This window comes from Columba livia, chromosome 2 (assembly GCF_036013475.1).
Source record: "Columba livia isolate bColLiv1 breed racing homer chromosome 2, bColLiv1.pat.W.v2, whole genome shotgun sequence".
Lineage (NCBI taxonomy): Eukaryota > Metazoa > Chordata > Aves > Columbiformes > Columbidae > Columba > Columba livia.
Window position 1 is genome coordinate 49,663,277 of NC_088603.1, and position 17,820 is coordinate 49,681,096.

Below are 17,820 nucleotides of genomic sequence, written 5' to 3' on the forward strand. Positions count from 1 at the left end.
TTATACAAAAGAGGTAAGGTTTTGATGATGTGACTTCTGTTTTAATTACTGGCATACAACAACGTCTCTGTGCATATCCAACAGCAGGACAAAGTTTTCTGTGTGACCTGATTTTGCTAAAATTACCACAGCTTTGAAGGCTGCTTGGAAAAAGAGCAGTACCTCTTCAAACAGGGATGCAAAAGGAAAAATAAGCCCTAAAATAAGCCCACATTAAATAGAATGCTATTTAATGTGGCATCACAACCGGAAAGGATGCTTACCTCTGATAAGGTAGACGTGGGAGATAGGGTAAGGGAGAGGTAAGAAGCTGAGACAACCCCCATACCCGTAGCACTGAATGGGAGAAACTAAGGTGGCGGGAGGATTAAGATAGTAGATTTCCCCCCGCAGGCTGGGTTTTACTTCATGAGAGATTTAAATGAGAGAGTGACCTTCCTCCTTGTCATGCCACCATTATCAATATTAGGAAGAAACGGAGGTTGCTGTTCACAACAAGCATCTCCCTTCTTCCCTGATGAGAGGCGAGATATGGAATCAGGGCATCAGGAGGCTCGGAAGCAGCACCAGTCCCCAGCTGGCTCTTTTACTGGGCAGCTAACAGTCCGTGAAGTGTGGTGTAGGCATGGTGCTGGGAGGCTTAGGGTCTTATTTCACGTGTTTTAAGCAAAGAAGATGGGCAAATTCCTCACCCCATCACCAGTGCTACCACAAAAGCAGCACAGACTCAGTGAGCTCACCCCACAGGCAATATTTTCATCCTGAAGATGTTGATTCAGAGGTAAGTTTTATACCTAATCAGTGTGTTGAAGGTGCTTTAGTGACAATCACAGTTGTTGTTTGTTTGTTTGTTTTTCCACAGGAAAACCAAAACTGTATAACAAATCTGTGTGTATTGCTCCATAACTGCCCTGTCTTAAGTATGATTTCCTCACATGCCCTTTTTAACTGATTGAGTTATGGCAGGGCTTGAGCGTGCAGTTCAGTTGCTGTAGCCTCCTGTCTTCACTTTATAAAGGAGATGAAAATTTTCACATTTTCAGAGTATTTTAGCAAGTTCCCTGATGTTACTTGGATGCCTGAGTTGTTATTTGATGCCCTCATTGTGATTTCTATGTTTCTCACGCTGTGTGATGTTAATATTTAATGAATTTTAGACCATCACGAAGAGAAGATTCGATGCACATAATGATGTAAGTACTCTCCTGTGGTAGTTGTCACTTGAGAAATTATTAGGGTAGATTTTTTTTCCCTATGGCTGTTGATGTAGAAGGGCTGTGGCTGCACTGGAATTAGAAAAAGGAAACGTAGCCACTAATTACAGATAGAGAAGTAAGAAAAAGCCAGTTTGCCAAAAGATGCAGTATATCTTTCCAATGGAAAAAACATTCAGACGTGAAAGTCTCTTCTGGAGTACTGTGCAATAATACGCACCTCTACAGGCTCATCTATGTTTAAAATGAAGAGAATCGTGAAGACAACGTTCCCAGAAAATAAAAAAATCTGGGCTACATTTATGTACTGGGTTCATTGTGTGCTTTGCACAATGTGTGAAGCAAATTTTCTATCACGGTTTTATTTTAATGGAATATGATACCATTTTAATGGCATCTAAATTATCATATTTGCCTGTGCAGCCTCAACCTGTACAGACTGAGGCTGAGACAAGAAAAACGCAGGGTTTCTTTTCTCATAGAGAAGGATTTTGTTAGTGATGCCTACAAGTTTACAAGTATCAGTTTTCCATAGTCCCTGTCACAGGTGCAATTTTTTTCTCTTTTATGACTTTTGCTTGCTACTCCAAAGGTAGGTAATGAATTGTATTGGAGAAGAGGTGTACACATCTTACTTTTTAGAACGAAGATGCAGGCTTTTGGTCTGGACTTTTGGGTTTTTTTTCTTAAAATTGACACACAAATGTAATTTTCTTGCTTCTTACTGGGAACTGAAACGTATTTAAAGTGGTTATGTATGTACCAGTCTGCCATGCACCTGATTTGCCACTACTGTAAGCTTTTTTGAAATAGCAACTCATATCCACCGCCCCCAAAGAAAGAAAATAGGAACGTGTATAAATCTGAAAACGTTTTTCAGCTTGTCATCAGACTAGTTTATTTCAGAGGGCATTCATTCCTCCAAATGAAACATCACAGTTCGAAGGAAAACGATTTGTAAAACAGGCTTGGAAAGATCTGTCACAGAAAAACCTCCTGCCATACACCACAAGCGTCATCCCATCCAGACCATACATGCATGCATGTGTGCAAAACCTCGATTTTGGTGATGTTTGTAGCTAATATTGCTTGTGTTTATACCTAGGAGAGCAAAGCGTGGACCTGCGAAGGGAAAGTGTTAAGGAGGAGCTGCAATAGCTACAGCCCACCGAGAAGCGATGGGCCCCGGGACCCGCACGGCAGGTCAGGAGAGCGGGGTCGCGGTAGCTGCCACCCTGCTGCTCCCCAACCCCTCGGGCGGGAGGCGGGTGAGCCCAAACCCCGCCGAGCCCCGGGCCACCCCGATGGGGCGAGGCAGCCCGGGAGCTGGGCGGGGAGGGCCGGAGAAAAGCTCCTTCGGGCTGCAGCGGGCCCGGGAAGCGGCCGGCTCCGGGAGTTTGTGCTGCGGCTGCAGGGAGAGAGGGGGCAGCACAGGGGACGGAGGGAGGCGGGAGGGGATGTCGGCGGCCCCGGGCGGGCAGCCGGGGAGCGGAGCCCCGCCGCGGCGTTCCCCGCGGGCAGCCTTCGTCCCCCCGCGCGTCCCTCCTTCCCTGTACCGACTCTCTGATGGCCGGTAAAACCTGTCCGCAAGCACAAATGGCACTGACACAAGCCGGAATGCAGAGCCCGCTGGAGAAAGCCGGCGCCGCCGCTCTCTGCCCAGGTACCGGGATTTCGGCTGCACCGGACTTGTCCGAGGATCCACGTTTCCTCCCTCCTACTCCTCTTTTACCTTTTCCTCTTCTTCTTCTTTCGTCCTCTTCTTCTCGTTCCTCTCCCTTTCTCCCCGCCCCACCCGCCGAGCGGCCGCGGGCGCAGCCCCCCGACGCCGCGGCCGGGCCGGGCGGTGCTCGGCGGGGCCGGGGGAGGGAGTGGCCGGGCATCTCCCGGCAGGGAAACGGGGTCTGGGGCTGGCAGCCTGTCTGTGCGTGTGTGCGCTTCTGGGGGAGGGAGGCACGGGGGCCGGGGGGTGCCGGAGGAGGGACTATGGGGAGAGGAAGGTATAAGAAGGGATGCGGACAGGGGAGGGGGGTGATGGAAAGAGGGGGTGTGGGGCCGAGGGGCAGGCGCTGACAGCTGCTTTCCCCTCACCCACAGTCCCCTCCCCCGGTGCCGCCGCAGGGTGGGACTCCCCGGCGGGACACCGTCTCTCGTCCTGCTCCCCAACCCCCCGCTGCTGCCCGGCGCCGGGGGTCGGTGCTGGGGTGGCCGGGCTCCGCCACCCGACGGCGCGTCCCGGACTCTGCCCCACAGCTGGCGGGCAGCGGCACCTCCGGGAGGATGCCCCGGTTCTGCGGGGGCTGGGCGGCACTGCCGCGCCTCGTCCCGGCCGCCGCCGCCGTCCTCCTGGGCGCCCTCTGCCTCCCCGGGGCTCTGGCTTCGTCCCTCCTCACAGGTAAGAGGGTGCGGAGCCCACCTGCCGCCGGGACCCGCCGTCGGGCGCGGGGGCTGCCTGGCATTTCACCAGAGCGCGGGAAGGGCGGACAGCTGGAGGTGTAACCGCGTGGTTTGGGGCAGGTGAACAGAGGAACCGTGCTTCCCTCTCCCTTTTTTATTTTCCTTTTTCTGCCCCCTTCCCCTCGAGGGTTATATTTTCCTGATGTATTTTCACAGAGGGAAATGCTGTATTGATTTCTAGTGCAAGTGAGGAGCCATTAGATTTTGAGAAGTGATTCTAACATGACACAGTACCGGCTAATCAGCGTGAGGGCCATAAAGGGATTTCTAATTTGATTCTGTTTGACAGTCAGCCTGCTAATTTTGACTCATTTGCCAGTTGGCTGTCGTGCATTAAAAGGATGCTTGGTTCAAAGCTCATGCTGTACTTCTGGTCCAAGTCCTCAGAGGGTAATGGACTTTTTGCTGATTTCAGTGAGCTCTGGATCTATCGTTATAGAAGTACCCTGCTTTGCATGGAGTACTCATTATTCTCAACACGTCATCTGAGAAGAGAAACAGCGTCCTTCTTTGCTATAACTGGAGCACAAAGAAGGTCTAGGTTTGTGCAGCAATAAAAGGCCAGTTATTTCCCAGTTTCCTTTGGAATTTTATAGAAATGCTGAACATCCCTGCTTGCTTAAAACAGGCAAATTAAGGCAAGATTTAAAATCAAAGGTGAGGAATGGAACAGAGGTTAATCATTAGTGTGATAAGGACAGTTTCAAAAACCAGCTGGCAGAATTATAATATGTCAATATTTTGAAATTTTTATTTCTGTTTCAGGATCTGTTGCAAAATGTGAAAATGAAGGAGAAATTCTGCAGATACCATTTATCACAGACAACCCTTGTATAATGTGTGTTTGCCTGGTAAGTTTGGATTTCAGATAATAAGAACATTCAGGCCTTTGCTAAACATAACTGCACTGAGAGGGGAATATTTCACATAATCAAATCTTGGGTGCCTCTATTGCCTTTTTGTAACACAAGGTTATCTCAGAGCCGAGCTAATGGAAAGTAATCCAATCCATGATCTGGCAATCGCTTCTTTGACTTTTAAACTCTCAGACACATATTTACACCTGACTTTAGTATGACATTGTGAAACCAAATTTACCATGTGAATTTGGAGGGAGAACTGTTTTCACAAAGTCAGGGATGCACACAGAAGTCTTTGCATAGAGCTCAGCAAGAAGGGTGAAAGGTAAGGTTTGGAAATGCTGCTGCTTTGAGCTCCCATGTGTGTAGTTTCACACACCAGTGGCTGAAGAGCTGCTCAAGGGTGCAAGGTGAAGGCTACAACGTGACTACACACGCTGTGATAAGACAACAGTGAAAGCAGAAGTGATGCTTTCGTCAAAGCATTTTATTCTAAGGATGACACTGCCTGCTGTGCTGGGAATGCAGTGGTTAATAATGTCACTAGCTGATACACGTTTTGGGGAGAAACATGCCCTTTCATTGTAACTCTGCTTCAGAGTTAAGCATTTTTGGGAGCGATTCAACTGGACAAGCCAAGGCTTTAGGAGTTATTGAAAAACAGTTGTTCTAAAGAAAACTTTGTACAACGTATTAAAAAGAAAGCCATAAACCTTAATTTGCTATTGAATGCGAAGAAAATTATAGACCAGAAAGAACTATGTTTTACATTTTGGAAGTTGTAGAGTAGCTGACTGTAAAAACTGTGTTCTACTTTAGGACTTAAATACCAAGACATGCACCCTTCCCCTTCTATTATTGCTATTAATATTATTAGCATTAGCCAGCATCATTATAAATCTATAAAAGACTTAAAGAATTGTTTCAAATTGCCGTTTAAAAGGCAGTTTTGGCAACTTTAGGAACCTGATCTTGAGCCTCCTGAGGTTGATGTATATCACTGCACTGAGTTCAATAGATTTTAAGTGAGACACAATGACAATTTTTAGCTAATAGTGATAAAGAATAAGTTATTGATTCTTCTGGATAGAGGGGGGATGGGGAAAGGAGGAGCATGGGATGTGGTGAGTTAAGGAAATCAAGGGAAAACAAAAAAAGACATGAAGCTGTGTTTTGTCATGGATCACCTTCCCAAATATGTCTGCCACCACTCTTGCTAATGGAAGCTGGTGTTAACCAGCGAGGAAGCAATTTATCTGTGAAGGAGCAGAAGTTCAGTCTTGGGCATCAGGGCAATAATGCATCAGGGTAAAACACTTGTATTTATAGATCTCTCTAGACCTTGGCTTTATGAAATCAATGAGCACCCTTTTAGTGCATGAACATGAAGAAGTGCAAAAAACATTGGATGTAAGAACTCTAAATCTATGTGGTTTGTAGGGCACACTTTAATGAAACAGCAACTGAGGGCATTTAGCTCCCTTCTGTGCAAGGAGGATGCAACATTTTATGAAGAATATGGCTGCCTAGTGAATTACCACAGTTAACTGCACTGGATATGCTCTGTTTTATTTCTGCCAAAGGATAAATTTGGTCTCTGTTTCTTGAGTTGGAAACTGGCACACCTGGTAGAGGAGAAGAAAACTGGTCTGGAGATACTGACTTTAACGCTGTGTGGCATCCAAAGCAATGACTTACTGGAGAGCCAGTTGCTGAAATCTCTGTTCAGGCCTACCACAAGGGAAAAGATCAATTTTAAGAGGTCTGAGACAGAAACAAAAAATCATATATGGTGATTTGTGACCAGAAGGGAAGAGGGAACCAGGTTTCCTTACATCCAACTAGAAATATTGATTGTTTAATAGCCATTCAGTGAGGAACTTTCTCTGGAAGACTGATCATACTCTTCAAGAGCAAACCTGATGGATGTTCGTATCATAAGAAGCGAACAACTAAGAAAAGAGCTTAATAAGCTGTTCCAGGAAGGAACAAATTGCTGTCCAGGAGAGGACAGAAAATTCAACAGAGGACACTTATGTTAAAAACACTAGTAAAGAGAGTAACTGAAATATTGGATGGGATTATGGCAGGTCTCCACTAGCAGTGATACATTTCCATGACTGCAATTTGCCATAAAAAACTGCACAAGTTACAGAAATCTGAATGACTCTGGGAAGAATATATAACTCCCTTCCAGGACATTCCCGTTTCACAAATGAGAGGAGACAGAACTGAATTGCTGGAACCAGATAATCATTAAGTGTTTGACAGACCTGACTCTGCAGGTTGTGTCTAGCAAAGCACGGGGATGCATCCTAGCAAGAGAGAAAGAAGCAGGCAGCACAAGCAAAGCAGTCTCCAGCTTTCTCTTAACAGGCAAAATTAGTTGGGAGGACAAAGCAATGGGTAATATTTTAAGAGCAAATGTGGTGAAAACTAGAAACTTATAGGTTATGGGTAAGTTGCAATCATGCAACAAAGACTATGAACAGCAATTACAAATGCAGTTCATTACACACCGAGAAGTCTTGGAAGGAAGATTAAACCCAAAAGTTGTATTTTCTCATGGATTAGTGGAGACAGGATGGACTGATTTTCATGATAGGAATATGAACAGGAACAAGGCAGATTGAGCATACACTGGCTTCTGGGGGGTGCTGCTTTAATAAAGCTTCTATCTCTTGTTTTAGAGTTATTTGTAACACAAACCTCTGTATCTTGAATACAAAAGGCACACTGATCTCCTAGAGACAGCCAAGTCTGGCTACCAAGACGAGTTCATTCTGTCATTCATCTGCTGTAGCATGTGCAAAGAGAAGTTGTGGTGATATGGAAATTTGGACTCAGGGACTTGTGCCGGAGATTTTTTATATAGTATGTAGTAAATCATTTACTTCTAAAGTATAGGTAATACTTTTCTAATAAAAAGGCGGCACACCCACCATGAGATAGCTCTGTTTTGGACTTCCCTACTTGTCAAAATGAAATGTGATGGAGTGCATGAGCAGCACTGATGCTTGCCCTTAATATAAAGAAACAGGTAAGGTTAAGAGTATGTACATGTGTGTGTAAATGTGCACTGTAGCTCTGTATGAAAGAACTACCAGCTAAACAAGCCACTATGGCTTAAATCTAGAGTTCCCTAATTTGTAATTTATATGTCTCTATGGTCTTAATAATGCCCATTAAAATGGTCATTTTTAACATCTGCAAGACAATAGTTTCAATGTGAGTTTTTACAGTTACAACACTTTAGCAATGGTATATTGCTGTCCAACTAATAATCTCTCTAAGCACTTAATAAACATGGATTAATTTGATTTCCAAAGGACTGGTTATTAATTACAGCTGACTGCAAAAAGCGGCCTTTTTTTTTTTTCTAGGTAAAAACATCTAAGTCAAAGAAAGATTGTGGTTTATTCACAAGGAATTTCTTGTAGGACTGTGATGAAAGTTCAGGTCTCCTAACTCCTGGTCTAATGGTTTGACTACAAAGCCATCCCTTCTCACTTCATGCACTTTCACTTTACAAGTGGATGTGGGTGGTATAGTCACAGTATGAACACACTTATTTTCTTTTTTGTCTCTCCAACAACAGGCAGGCTGCAGAGATGCCAGGTTTTTGGTGTGTCTGCTCTCTGAGCTTGTTCTGTGGCATGGAATGGGCAAAGGCAAATTCAAGCTGACTTCATGATCCAGAGGTTTTGAGAACTGTGATTTATGACTTGCTGTTGCTATCTGCAAAATTCTGTTTGAGCTAATGTGCTTTGGTCTTCTGCCCATGTCCACTTGGAATGTCTGTGGTTCTACATCTCCCAGGAGATACGCTATCTCTGGGAAGTTACCACACCACCTGGCTTTCCATAAGGATATAGCCCAAAGCAGGCTGAAGGCAGCTCAAACTACCTGCTTTCTTGGGTATTAACCTTATATGCTGCTAAACTCAGGAACTGGATAAAACACTGGCATCCTTAGTACTTAAAGCTAACGGGTAAAATGGAAATACAGAAGTTGCACTTGGAAAATTGTTGCTCTGAATCTAGGCCATGTGAAAATTGCAGGTAGGCCTACTTGTGAAGTGCCAGTGTATTACGGCATGGTTGACTGGTTCATTGCAAGCATGCAAGTCTTTATAAAGACTTCTATGATGGAAAGGGTTGAAAACGCTTCAAGCTGCAGCAAGCTCTGTGTCAGAGGAAGGTGAACAACTGAAAGGAAATACTAGATGTGATGGACAGTAACAAGGACTAAGTAAAAGAACTCCGAAGAAAATATACTGTCAAAAAAAGGGAAACTCTTATTTCAGATAATGATGTGGCACTTAACAGTACAAAAAATATGTTAGAGCACATATAGTTGTGATATGATTTTATACCTAGTGGTCAATAGTAAGAAAAATCTCATGTCCTGCTGTTCTCTGAAAATCCAAGTAATGAAACTGTGGATGATGAAGTTGACTGAAAAAAAGCTTGAGTTTTAAAGAACTCATCTGAATTGGTGTGATGATTATAGGTAAAAATATATAATCTTGATAGTATTCAGAATGCAATCATATTGGTTCAGTTTGATAAATAGATTTTTTTATTGCAGTTATTAAATGCTTTAAGACTGCAAATGATTACAGCTATAATACCTAATGCAAAAAAATTATTCTAAAAATATACTCACACATGGAAGAATGAGTTTATTTCAATTCATAGGAACATTTCATACACCTTGTGCAGTTTGAAGAACCCAAGCATGTCATGTATGGCAGAGTCAGATAATTATATTTCAGATGTGAAAGTTTTAAGCTGAGGGTAGTGGAGGCATGGGTCAGTTTCTGTTAGTAGAAATGAAACTTCATGAATGTGAAAACCTAACACATTTTGGTAAGTTTTGTACTTTTTGTAGTGCGAAATATACATTGAGTATTTTGAAATGTTAAGGGGAAAATGCTATTAAGAGAATATAGGGAGAACTTTTGGTTAGATTTCTTTTATATGTGTGTCAGCATATAAAATAGGCTTGGAATATTTAAGTTCAACTCTGGTAAAAGTATGGTAAATGATCAAGTGCAGCAAGAGTTTTCGTTGGTACAGCTTTTTAGCTGGAAGGTATCTAAAACTCAAAATAGAAGTAGGCTCACACCTGATATTATGGCATTTACTTTCAAGAAATATATACTTCAACATATGCGTGGAAAAGACATAAAAATGCTACAGTCTGTCGGAAATAGGTGAAATGGGAACCTGTGCATAATTATAGGATGAGAATGTAAAAACCCATAGAAGTAACTTAGCCTGAATTAAACTTCTGAGTGCTGAGTTTTTCGGAGGTGAGATGAGCTCAGCAGTGACAACGATGACAGGTGGTGTTGCCCGTGGTGGTGAGGAGAGCCATGTCATTTCATGCTCATTTATAATCACCTGCATGGACCCTGAACGCCTTGACAGAAACAAGCAGAGATCCAAGAACAACCTTTCAGTTGGCCCGTGGTAGATGTAGTTTTAAAATGAATGTACCCAAACCTGCCAGCTGAAAGAGACAGGTGAGAAGCCAGGAACTACAAGGAAATAGATAAGTATACCTCAGGTAACAGTGGTTTTCACATCACAAGGGACTTTTATTTTTTTCAGGAGAATGAAAGGGTTTGGTTTTGGTGTGTTTTTTGTGAGGAGAAAAGGTCTCTTTTTAATTTTTTTTTTTTAATTTTTCCGAAATACTTTAGAACAAAGTGAGTTGTGTCAAGAAACAGCTGATAAAAGCCAGTTGAGATCTTGACAAACCACATCTAAATCAGTGCCATTTCTCCCACCTTTTTTCCTCCCCCCTTCCCTTATGCCTGTGCCTCAAACTTGCCAACTGCACCTGAGGAGTGGTAATCATATGTCTCAACCTTTTATCACCCAAATCCAGAACAGAAGGAAATAAATGTGAGCCAGAAAGTGTAACCAAGTGTTGGAAACCTGAGAAAAGTTTGGAGACAGGAGCTCAGGAAACTAGAAATCAGAGCTTTGCTTGGCATACGTTTCATTCAGCATGAAACATCATTCCGTAGTTTAAATTTCCGCCTTTAAATCCAAATGTACAATGTAGATTTTGACCTTTGCTCATAAAAAATTATGTTAAGTTTGTTGTTATAAGACCTAGTGTTCTATCTAGTTTGAACGGACAGAGTAGTGAAATTGAGTGCAAGCAAACCAAAGAACAGAAGAAATAACCTCAACCCTTGGTCCTCCCTGCACCTTCCCCCCAAAAACCCATCTCATCATTGCAGGCTAAAGCAAGAAAGCTACTATAATAGATTTGCTGGGTTTCTTTACCTATAGCATAGTTGATTTCTGTGGCACAATACACAAGTTGAAAGCTCACAGCTAGCCTGAGAGCAAGTGTTTGACACATGTTCAATGAAGATGGCAGTGTTTTAGTACATCAGGATTCAATTGCTGTTGCATCAAGGTATAATGTGGCCCAGATGACTTTTAGTGGAGTAGTGCATATTGAAAAAAAAAATATCATCAAACAATTCTTTCATACCTATTGTATTTAATTCAATTTCAATAGTTTACATACATCAACTACAGAATCTACCAAGACTGCATCTTCTTTCAATTTCAATATTCTTGGTCTTTATTACTGTGTAATACAATCAACTTTCTCTTCACCCACAAAAATAACAAACAAGAGAGAAAAAAAAGCCTAAGATAGTGTATTGGTAGTTTTTGCCCCCATATTACGCAAAAGAGAATGTTGTTTTGATCAGTGTTTGGAGGGTTCCTGGAACAGAAACATGCCTTGACATGATGAAAGCTTTATTAGTTTTTATCCAATTTAAAAAAGATACAGATGCATATGCCATCTCTTACATGAAAAAAAACAACACCTCACACCCCAAAACTAAACACCAGTCAAAGATCCATGTTGGATGCAGCTGGGTGTCCCATATTTGCTTTGTCATGGGGGGCCAAGAACAGTGTGTGTGTATGTATATATATATATATATATATATATATTTTAATATGTATAATTTTTTAAATATATATAAAATATATATATATATGTGAAGATGGTTTTGCAAGTGAGGAGTTAATTGAACTGAGAGCCAGAGCTAGTTGATTACCTGTTGTGGAGGCGATTGCTTTGGTAGGCTCTCCTGAAGCATGATTCATGTAGATTCAGTTGTAGTTGTTCTTAATTAATGCAACACCTTTAGGTAAGACAAGGTGTTGAGCTGAGAATGAAACCCAAACTATCAATGGCAGAAGATGGTTACTCTGGCTTGATCCCCTTAAGTTTCCAACAGCAGTGGTGAGACAATGTTCAGGTCAGTTTGGTGCCATACGGAGATACGGCCACCCTGGCCAAGTAGTAACACATGCAACATCTCATCTGATCTCATTTTTTCCTCTGAGGAATGAGTATGGATTGTGTAGCTGGGTGTTGTCTGTGTCACCTGTGGACCTCTTGAAATCCGCTTTCTGCACCTTGCTTCACCTCCCAGGGCTGCCTCAGAATGTGGCACATCCCTAATGCAGGTATGTTTGCCTTCAACTCGCTGTGCTTTATCATGGCATTTATTTTGGAGACACGAGGCACTGTCATATGTGACAGCTTATGATGAAGCCTTTCGGAAATCTGCAGGCTTGAAGAAGCTATTTCATGGTGTTCTCAGAACACGTGGGATAGTGAAGAGTTCACTGCTTACACATTTCTAACATGGAGTCAGCTGCATTGAGCAAACATACATATGCACACAGTGCTGAATTGATTATACATCTTGGCAAAACCCTTCTGGAAGAGAGCTGGTAGCATGTCGCTGTAACGATGATGAAGATCCAATCCGTCGAGTGTGGAAATGAGATTCTCTTTGGCACAATTAAGGGATCAGAGAACTCAAATACAAAAGAACATATTTAAAATGTATAAGTAATATGTGGGAAAAATACGAAGGGCACAAAAATGCCATAAATTAAATGGAAAAATGTAATATAAGTTGCAAACGTCTTTGGAATGTGTCTACAATAAGTGCAAAATGGATCAGCCTAAGTTAAGGCACTTTTTTATTGCCAATAAGAAAAACATTATTAAAGAGCTGGTCCAATATCAAAATGGCATTTTAAAAGCATACAGTTACCTGTATATAGATTTTATTAGCTTTCAAGTTTCTTCCATTGAGTTGTTAACGGTCTTTTTAAGAATTATGGTCCTGTAAGTGAATGGTTCACAGTGTCAGTATTTCTGCTGTTCTGCTTTGTGCTGCTATATAAAAATAGATATTTTTTTCCCTACCAAATATCTGGTTTTATTTCCCCATCATGTTTTAATATACATTTTTGAGGGAAGAAAAATATTAAGTAACAACAACAAAAAAAATCAAATGAAAATGCAACCTTTTTATATCGAGCTTATGGTCAAATAAAAGACTGTTGTGAAGAAAAAGCCCCAGTATTGTATAAAAACTCTTAACTGTAATACTGCTACTAAAATGACTATCATACTGGCACTTGCTCATATTGTACCTAGTAGCTGTTGTAATTACTTCCTCTGAGGCTTCTTGGCCTCTTCGTCTTATGTATTAAGCTGCAGCTAAAAAAATCCTTGCCTGACCATTTGTCTGATTGAGCTCTGGGCAGCCTTTTGGTTCCAGCTGAACCACATGCTGAGCTCTGGGCCCAAGTGCAGCATGGGCCCTGTCCCTTGTCGTCCCCAGCAGCTGACCTTGTGTGCTGATACCTGGATTTCATACACTTTTTGTCTGTCTCTCCTATTTATTTATTAGTCTTTTTTCCCCCGTCCCCCCCATCCTCCCCCTTTTTTTTTCCTATTTTACTCCTGTGTCTGGGATCCACTTGCACCTTTAGATAGTGGTCCAAAATGGGCTGTTAAATTAGGACTGTGTATCACCATGTCACTGAAAAAAATAACGTCTTCACGCACCATCTATGATTTGCATACTCTTTACCTATTTCCTCATCAATTCCACTCAACAAGCTCCTGGCTGTAGTTTTCATTTTCTGTATTGTATCTTAGATTTTTCAGAGAGGGAAGCATTACGCATTTGTGCTGTAAAGTGATATGGCAAAAGGCGGTACTGTGAAATAGCATTAGAGCTGGGGATCTATTTGTTCTTGTGAGCACAAGGATGGGAATGTGATAAAATGCCACTTAGAAAAACGATTCAAAAGCCCCCAGTTCTTCTGAGTTCCTGTTTTAAGTAAATCTTTTTGCAAAGTTTAAATGTTAAAGATTGAATCAGGTCATCTTTAACTCTGTCTTAGAGTTGTGTTTACATGGTTATTCTGCATTTTGGTCTGAAGCAGGTCTAGTGCACATGAGGCATCTGCAGTTGGTCGCATGGTAGTGATGCTGCTTTGTGTGTGCATAAACCCCAACCTGCAGTGCTGAAGCTTCCTGTATGTTGCATATTTAGTGCAAATTCCCCAACCACGTATATGCTCCAATTTCAGTCTTAAATTTCTCTGTGCCGAGCAATGTGTTGGCTTCCATGTCCAGAGCTGTGCCAGACTTGAGAAGTTGAAGTGTGCCATTCCTAATTCACACCAAAACCCAGGTATTGCTCAGCCCTGGGCTGCTAAGGTGCTCAGCGTGACCCCAGACTCCCCTGATGGCTGCAGGGCCAGCTGCCCCTTTCTCCAGATGGCCATGGTATGTGTGGCTCACCTGTTTTGTAGCTGAAGATCTCACTTGAGGCATGGAAGCAGCAACTCTATGCTCCTCCTTACCTGGAAGGACGCAAGCCAACATGTCATAGAGCCCTGGCCAGGACAATCAGATTTCTGACAGCTCATAGGCTAAATATTGTGAGTTTTTTTTTTTTCTTAGCTGTTCCTGACATATTGTTTTCAATTATATTAAGTGCCTTCAATGGGAATGGTTTGGAACCATCAAAATGTATTCTGATGGCCAGCTAGAGTCATATATTTGAATTTGTGTTTCTGGCTTGTCTTATGATTTATTAGTGGCTGCAGAACAGCAGACCTTGATCGTCCTGGGGTTATCTCCTCCTCCTTTTTTTCTGTCTGGGTGGTGATGTGCAGTTGAGGCATGGTTTGGGAGAGATGGGGAAGAGCTGATAAATGACTGCTCTCGGGCTATGTAGTGGTTATGATCTGATTGTGCCAGTTAGTGAAACACCTCCAGGTTGTGCCGCTTGGAAATTGTTGGGGCAGGAAGGAGCCAGGCAGGGTGGTTGGGCTTGAGATAAGGCCATTAGTTGACGGATTGCCTGTAGGACCTAAAATACTGATAAGAGCAGCTGGCTCTCCTACTACAGGGAGACTGTTGATTATTTGTCTGTGACAGAGAATATTTTTTGTCTGTATATGGCAGGGTACCATCAAATACTCAGTTCTGGGGAGAGCTGGCGCGGTTAACTGTGTTAGGTGGATTGGTGATTCAATCTGGCAAATGCTTTTGATTAAAATAAATGAATAAAATTATGCTGGCAGGCAGAGTGCAAAGCATGCAAGCTTTTTAGCCTGTAAACCAAGGAGTGGTGGATGGGTTGTTTGTAAAAGCAGTGGATAAAAAATGCTGGACAATTAAAGTCATTATACATTAAAATGTTGATGGTGTGGTTGTGTAAGAAACCTTTTGAACAGACTATGCTTGAGGCATAGTTTGTCTGATCTATATGCATTAAGCATTGCTGGAGAAACTTGCTGATGTGGACATTTAAGATGCAGCATAGTGCACTGATACCAAACCAGAGCTTGCTTATCATGAAAATGTGAAGGAAACAGAAGCAGCATGCAATTTTTATAGCTACTGGAAAAATGTCCATATATATCTGATTTAACTTTGCAAGGTTTCCAATCCTAAAGCAAAAACTACTTGACCCAAAAATCAATCTGAAGTGGAAACTTAAAAAAATATCTAGAACTCTAGTCCATGATAGTAAGAAATTTGAGTGGTTTTATGTACTTGTTGCTACACAAAGTGTATGTATTTGGTGCCCAAAACTATGTATAATAATTTTAGTATAAGATTAATATCTCTAGTGTCATCAGGTTTCTTGGCATGATTAAACCAGTCCACATATGGAAGCACACAAAGGTGGGAGCCAAAAAGGGAAAAAGAAAGCAAATCACCTACAACAAAAGGGAGGTTTGCTGGAAGGCAGCCATCTGGAGAGGTGAATAGGCAGCTCCAGCCTGTTCACTGAGCATTATGTCTCATGTACCAGACAGCAGAAAAATTGCTGCTGAGATGAAACTTTAGTTGAAAAGACGTGGATGTGACTACGTATGACTCCAGAACTAGAGGCGAAAAAGCATTTTTAAGCATCTTCTGGAGACCTAATATTACTTCTGTGTGTTGGTGGACAACTTGTGTGGCCATAAGGTACCATTACCATCAAAGGATTTAGGTTAACCCACTGAGTAGTGCTTAGGTTAGGCTTTTGGCCCAAGCAGCCGTGCTTAACTGTCTTGTCTCTTCTATTGAGAAGACAAATCAGAACAGGGATTTCTTACAGCTGACATGCTGAGCAGAGAGCCAACAGGAGCTGCTGAGTACGAGGCCATACCCTAAGACCCTCTTTCTGTTTTGGGGTCAGGTAGCTCATGCTATGCCCTTAAGGGTTTCTGCTCTGGCCTGGGTGGCAGGACGCATCTCCTCTTATGTCATGCAGCTTAGTAGTTGGAGGCAGTGAGAGAAAAGCAGTTTATTGTAAAGTATATCAAGAGGCATTGATGCAGAAATTAGTGAGCTCATCTTGGTTAGGAAACTTCCTGCTCTTCTCTAGGCTAGAGAAGTGTGTTTCAATTGCCTGTGTAGAACACAGCAGTGTGGACAGACTGGATGAAATGTCATTCCTCTTCCAAGCCAGACTGGGCTGTGACTTGGCAATGTGAGACTGCTCTTATTGCAGAGGAAGGTACAGTTAATTAAAAATTAAGTTTCTAAGACCTCAGGTAGATAGATTTTAGTTTTTTTCAGTTCAGCCCCAGGTTCTCATTTTTTACACGGCACTTGAGTCTCTCATCGTAAAGAACCCTTCTTATGCTAAAGGTGCGAAACCTTTGGTTTTCAGACCATCTTTCCATCTCCCCTGTGTTTTCCCCCAAGCTGCCCAGCCAGTAGCATTGCTGCTTGAGTTCTTGCTCTTCAAAGAGAACAGTGCTGTCCCACACAATGAAATCATCTCTGGCTGCCTCACCAGTGCTGTGGACTTCCAACCAGGCATAATCCCTTTCCTGACATTTGAATCTCATTGATTGGGTTAACAAGATGCTATCTGCGCTCCATAGTTATGTAAATATAACCTGCTAGCAAAGATCTTAATGGCACCTGATATATCACACTGCCTTTACATCTATCAAGAGGTATCACATCAGGAGCCACTTCCAAAAGCAGGCTGTGTTCTTGGTCCCATAGGTCCCTTTATAAGCTGTAAGAAATGCTGGTGGTCAAGGCCGACCATTCACATGTCTTTAAAGTGTCCCACTGGTGGTGACTGAAAATCACTTTGTCAAGATGACAAATGGCTTGTGCATACCCCGTTCACCTTCTAGTTTTGCTCTAATGTCAGGTCCATTTACTTGTCAGAAACAAGTATTTTTTTTACTTCCAGCAGTGCAAGTGGGGCAGAGGAAGGGAAGGAGTGAAGGGAAGACAGGCTGAGGAAAAATCTGCTTGTATGACTTCTATTCAATGTATTATTATAGCTGAGAATTGCAAGCTTTGGACATACCAGGATCAGTTTGTTTGTACATGTGCAAAACAAAAAGAAGGGAATTTGCTTTTCAGAAGTGAGAACTGTCCCTGTAGGGCTACTATTATGCAAAACATGTTTTAACCACTAGATTTTTCAAGCAGAAAGTGGTTTTGCAACGTTAGTTTCTTATTTTGGACAGCAAACTTCATTCCAGAGCAACATTTAAAAATAACTGTTTAATTAACTGGGTCTACCCAGTACATAGGGCATTGTGCATGTGTCTGTGCTGAAGAGCTCAGCTCAAACCTCTGAATTCGTGTGGGTGGTTTCATTGACTGCAATGGTACTGTCACATGGCTAAGTGATCACTGCTGTCAGTGAGGGCTGCTACATCTCACCCAAAAGCAGCAAGGGCCAGGCCACAAAATATAGTCAAAGTCAGCTCAAGGACTGTGAAAGCGACTTTGACAGCTTTGGCTTTTAGTTTCCTCTCAGTGGCTTTTGCTTAGGTCACAAGTCAAAATACACTTTTTCTCCTAGTAGCTACAGCACTCGCTGACGTTTTGAAAGTCAGAGTCTAGCTTAATTTGGCAATGCTGTTGATCACAACAAAGGAAAGCTCATTCCA

General features: G+C 42.3%; 1 protein-coding gene across 8 annotated transcripts in view; it reads left to right on the forward strand.

Moving 5' to 3' along the window:
- Positions 1-239: 239 nt before the first annotated feature.
- Positions 240-17,820, forward strand: part of BMPER (BMP binding endothelial regulator) — a 158,603-nt gene continuing 141,022 nt past the window's right edge. Inside the window, exons 1-4 of one of the 8 annotated variants that reach the window (XM_065055159.1) lie at positions 240-781; positions 2,320-2,877; positions 3,312-3,609; positions 4,437-4,522. In XM_065055159.1, coding sequence (XP_064911231.1) covers positions 3,495-3,609; positions 4,437-4,522 — 201 coding nt within the window. In that variant the 5' untranslated portion in view covers positions 240-781; positions 2,320-2,877; positions 3,312-3,494. The other 7 variants (XM_065055158.1, XM_065055160.1, XM_065055161.1 and 4 more) reach the window with 7 other exon arrangements.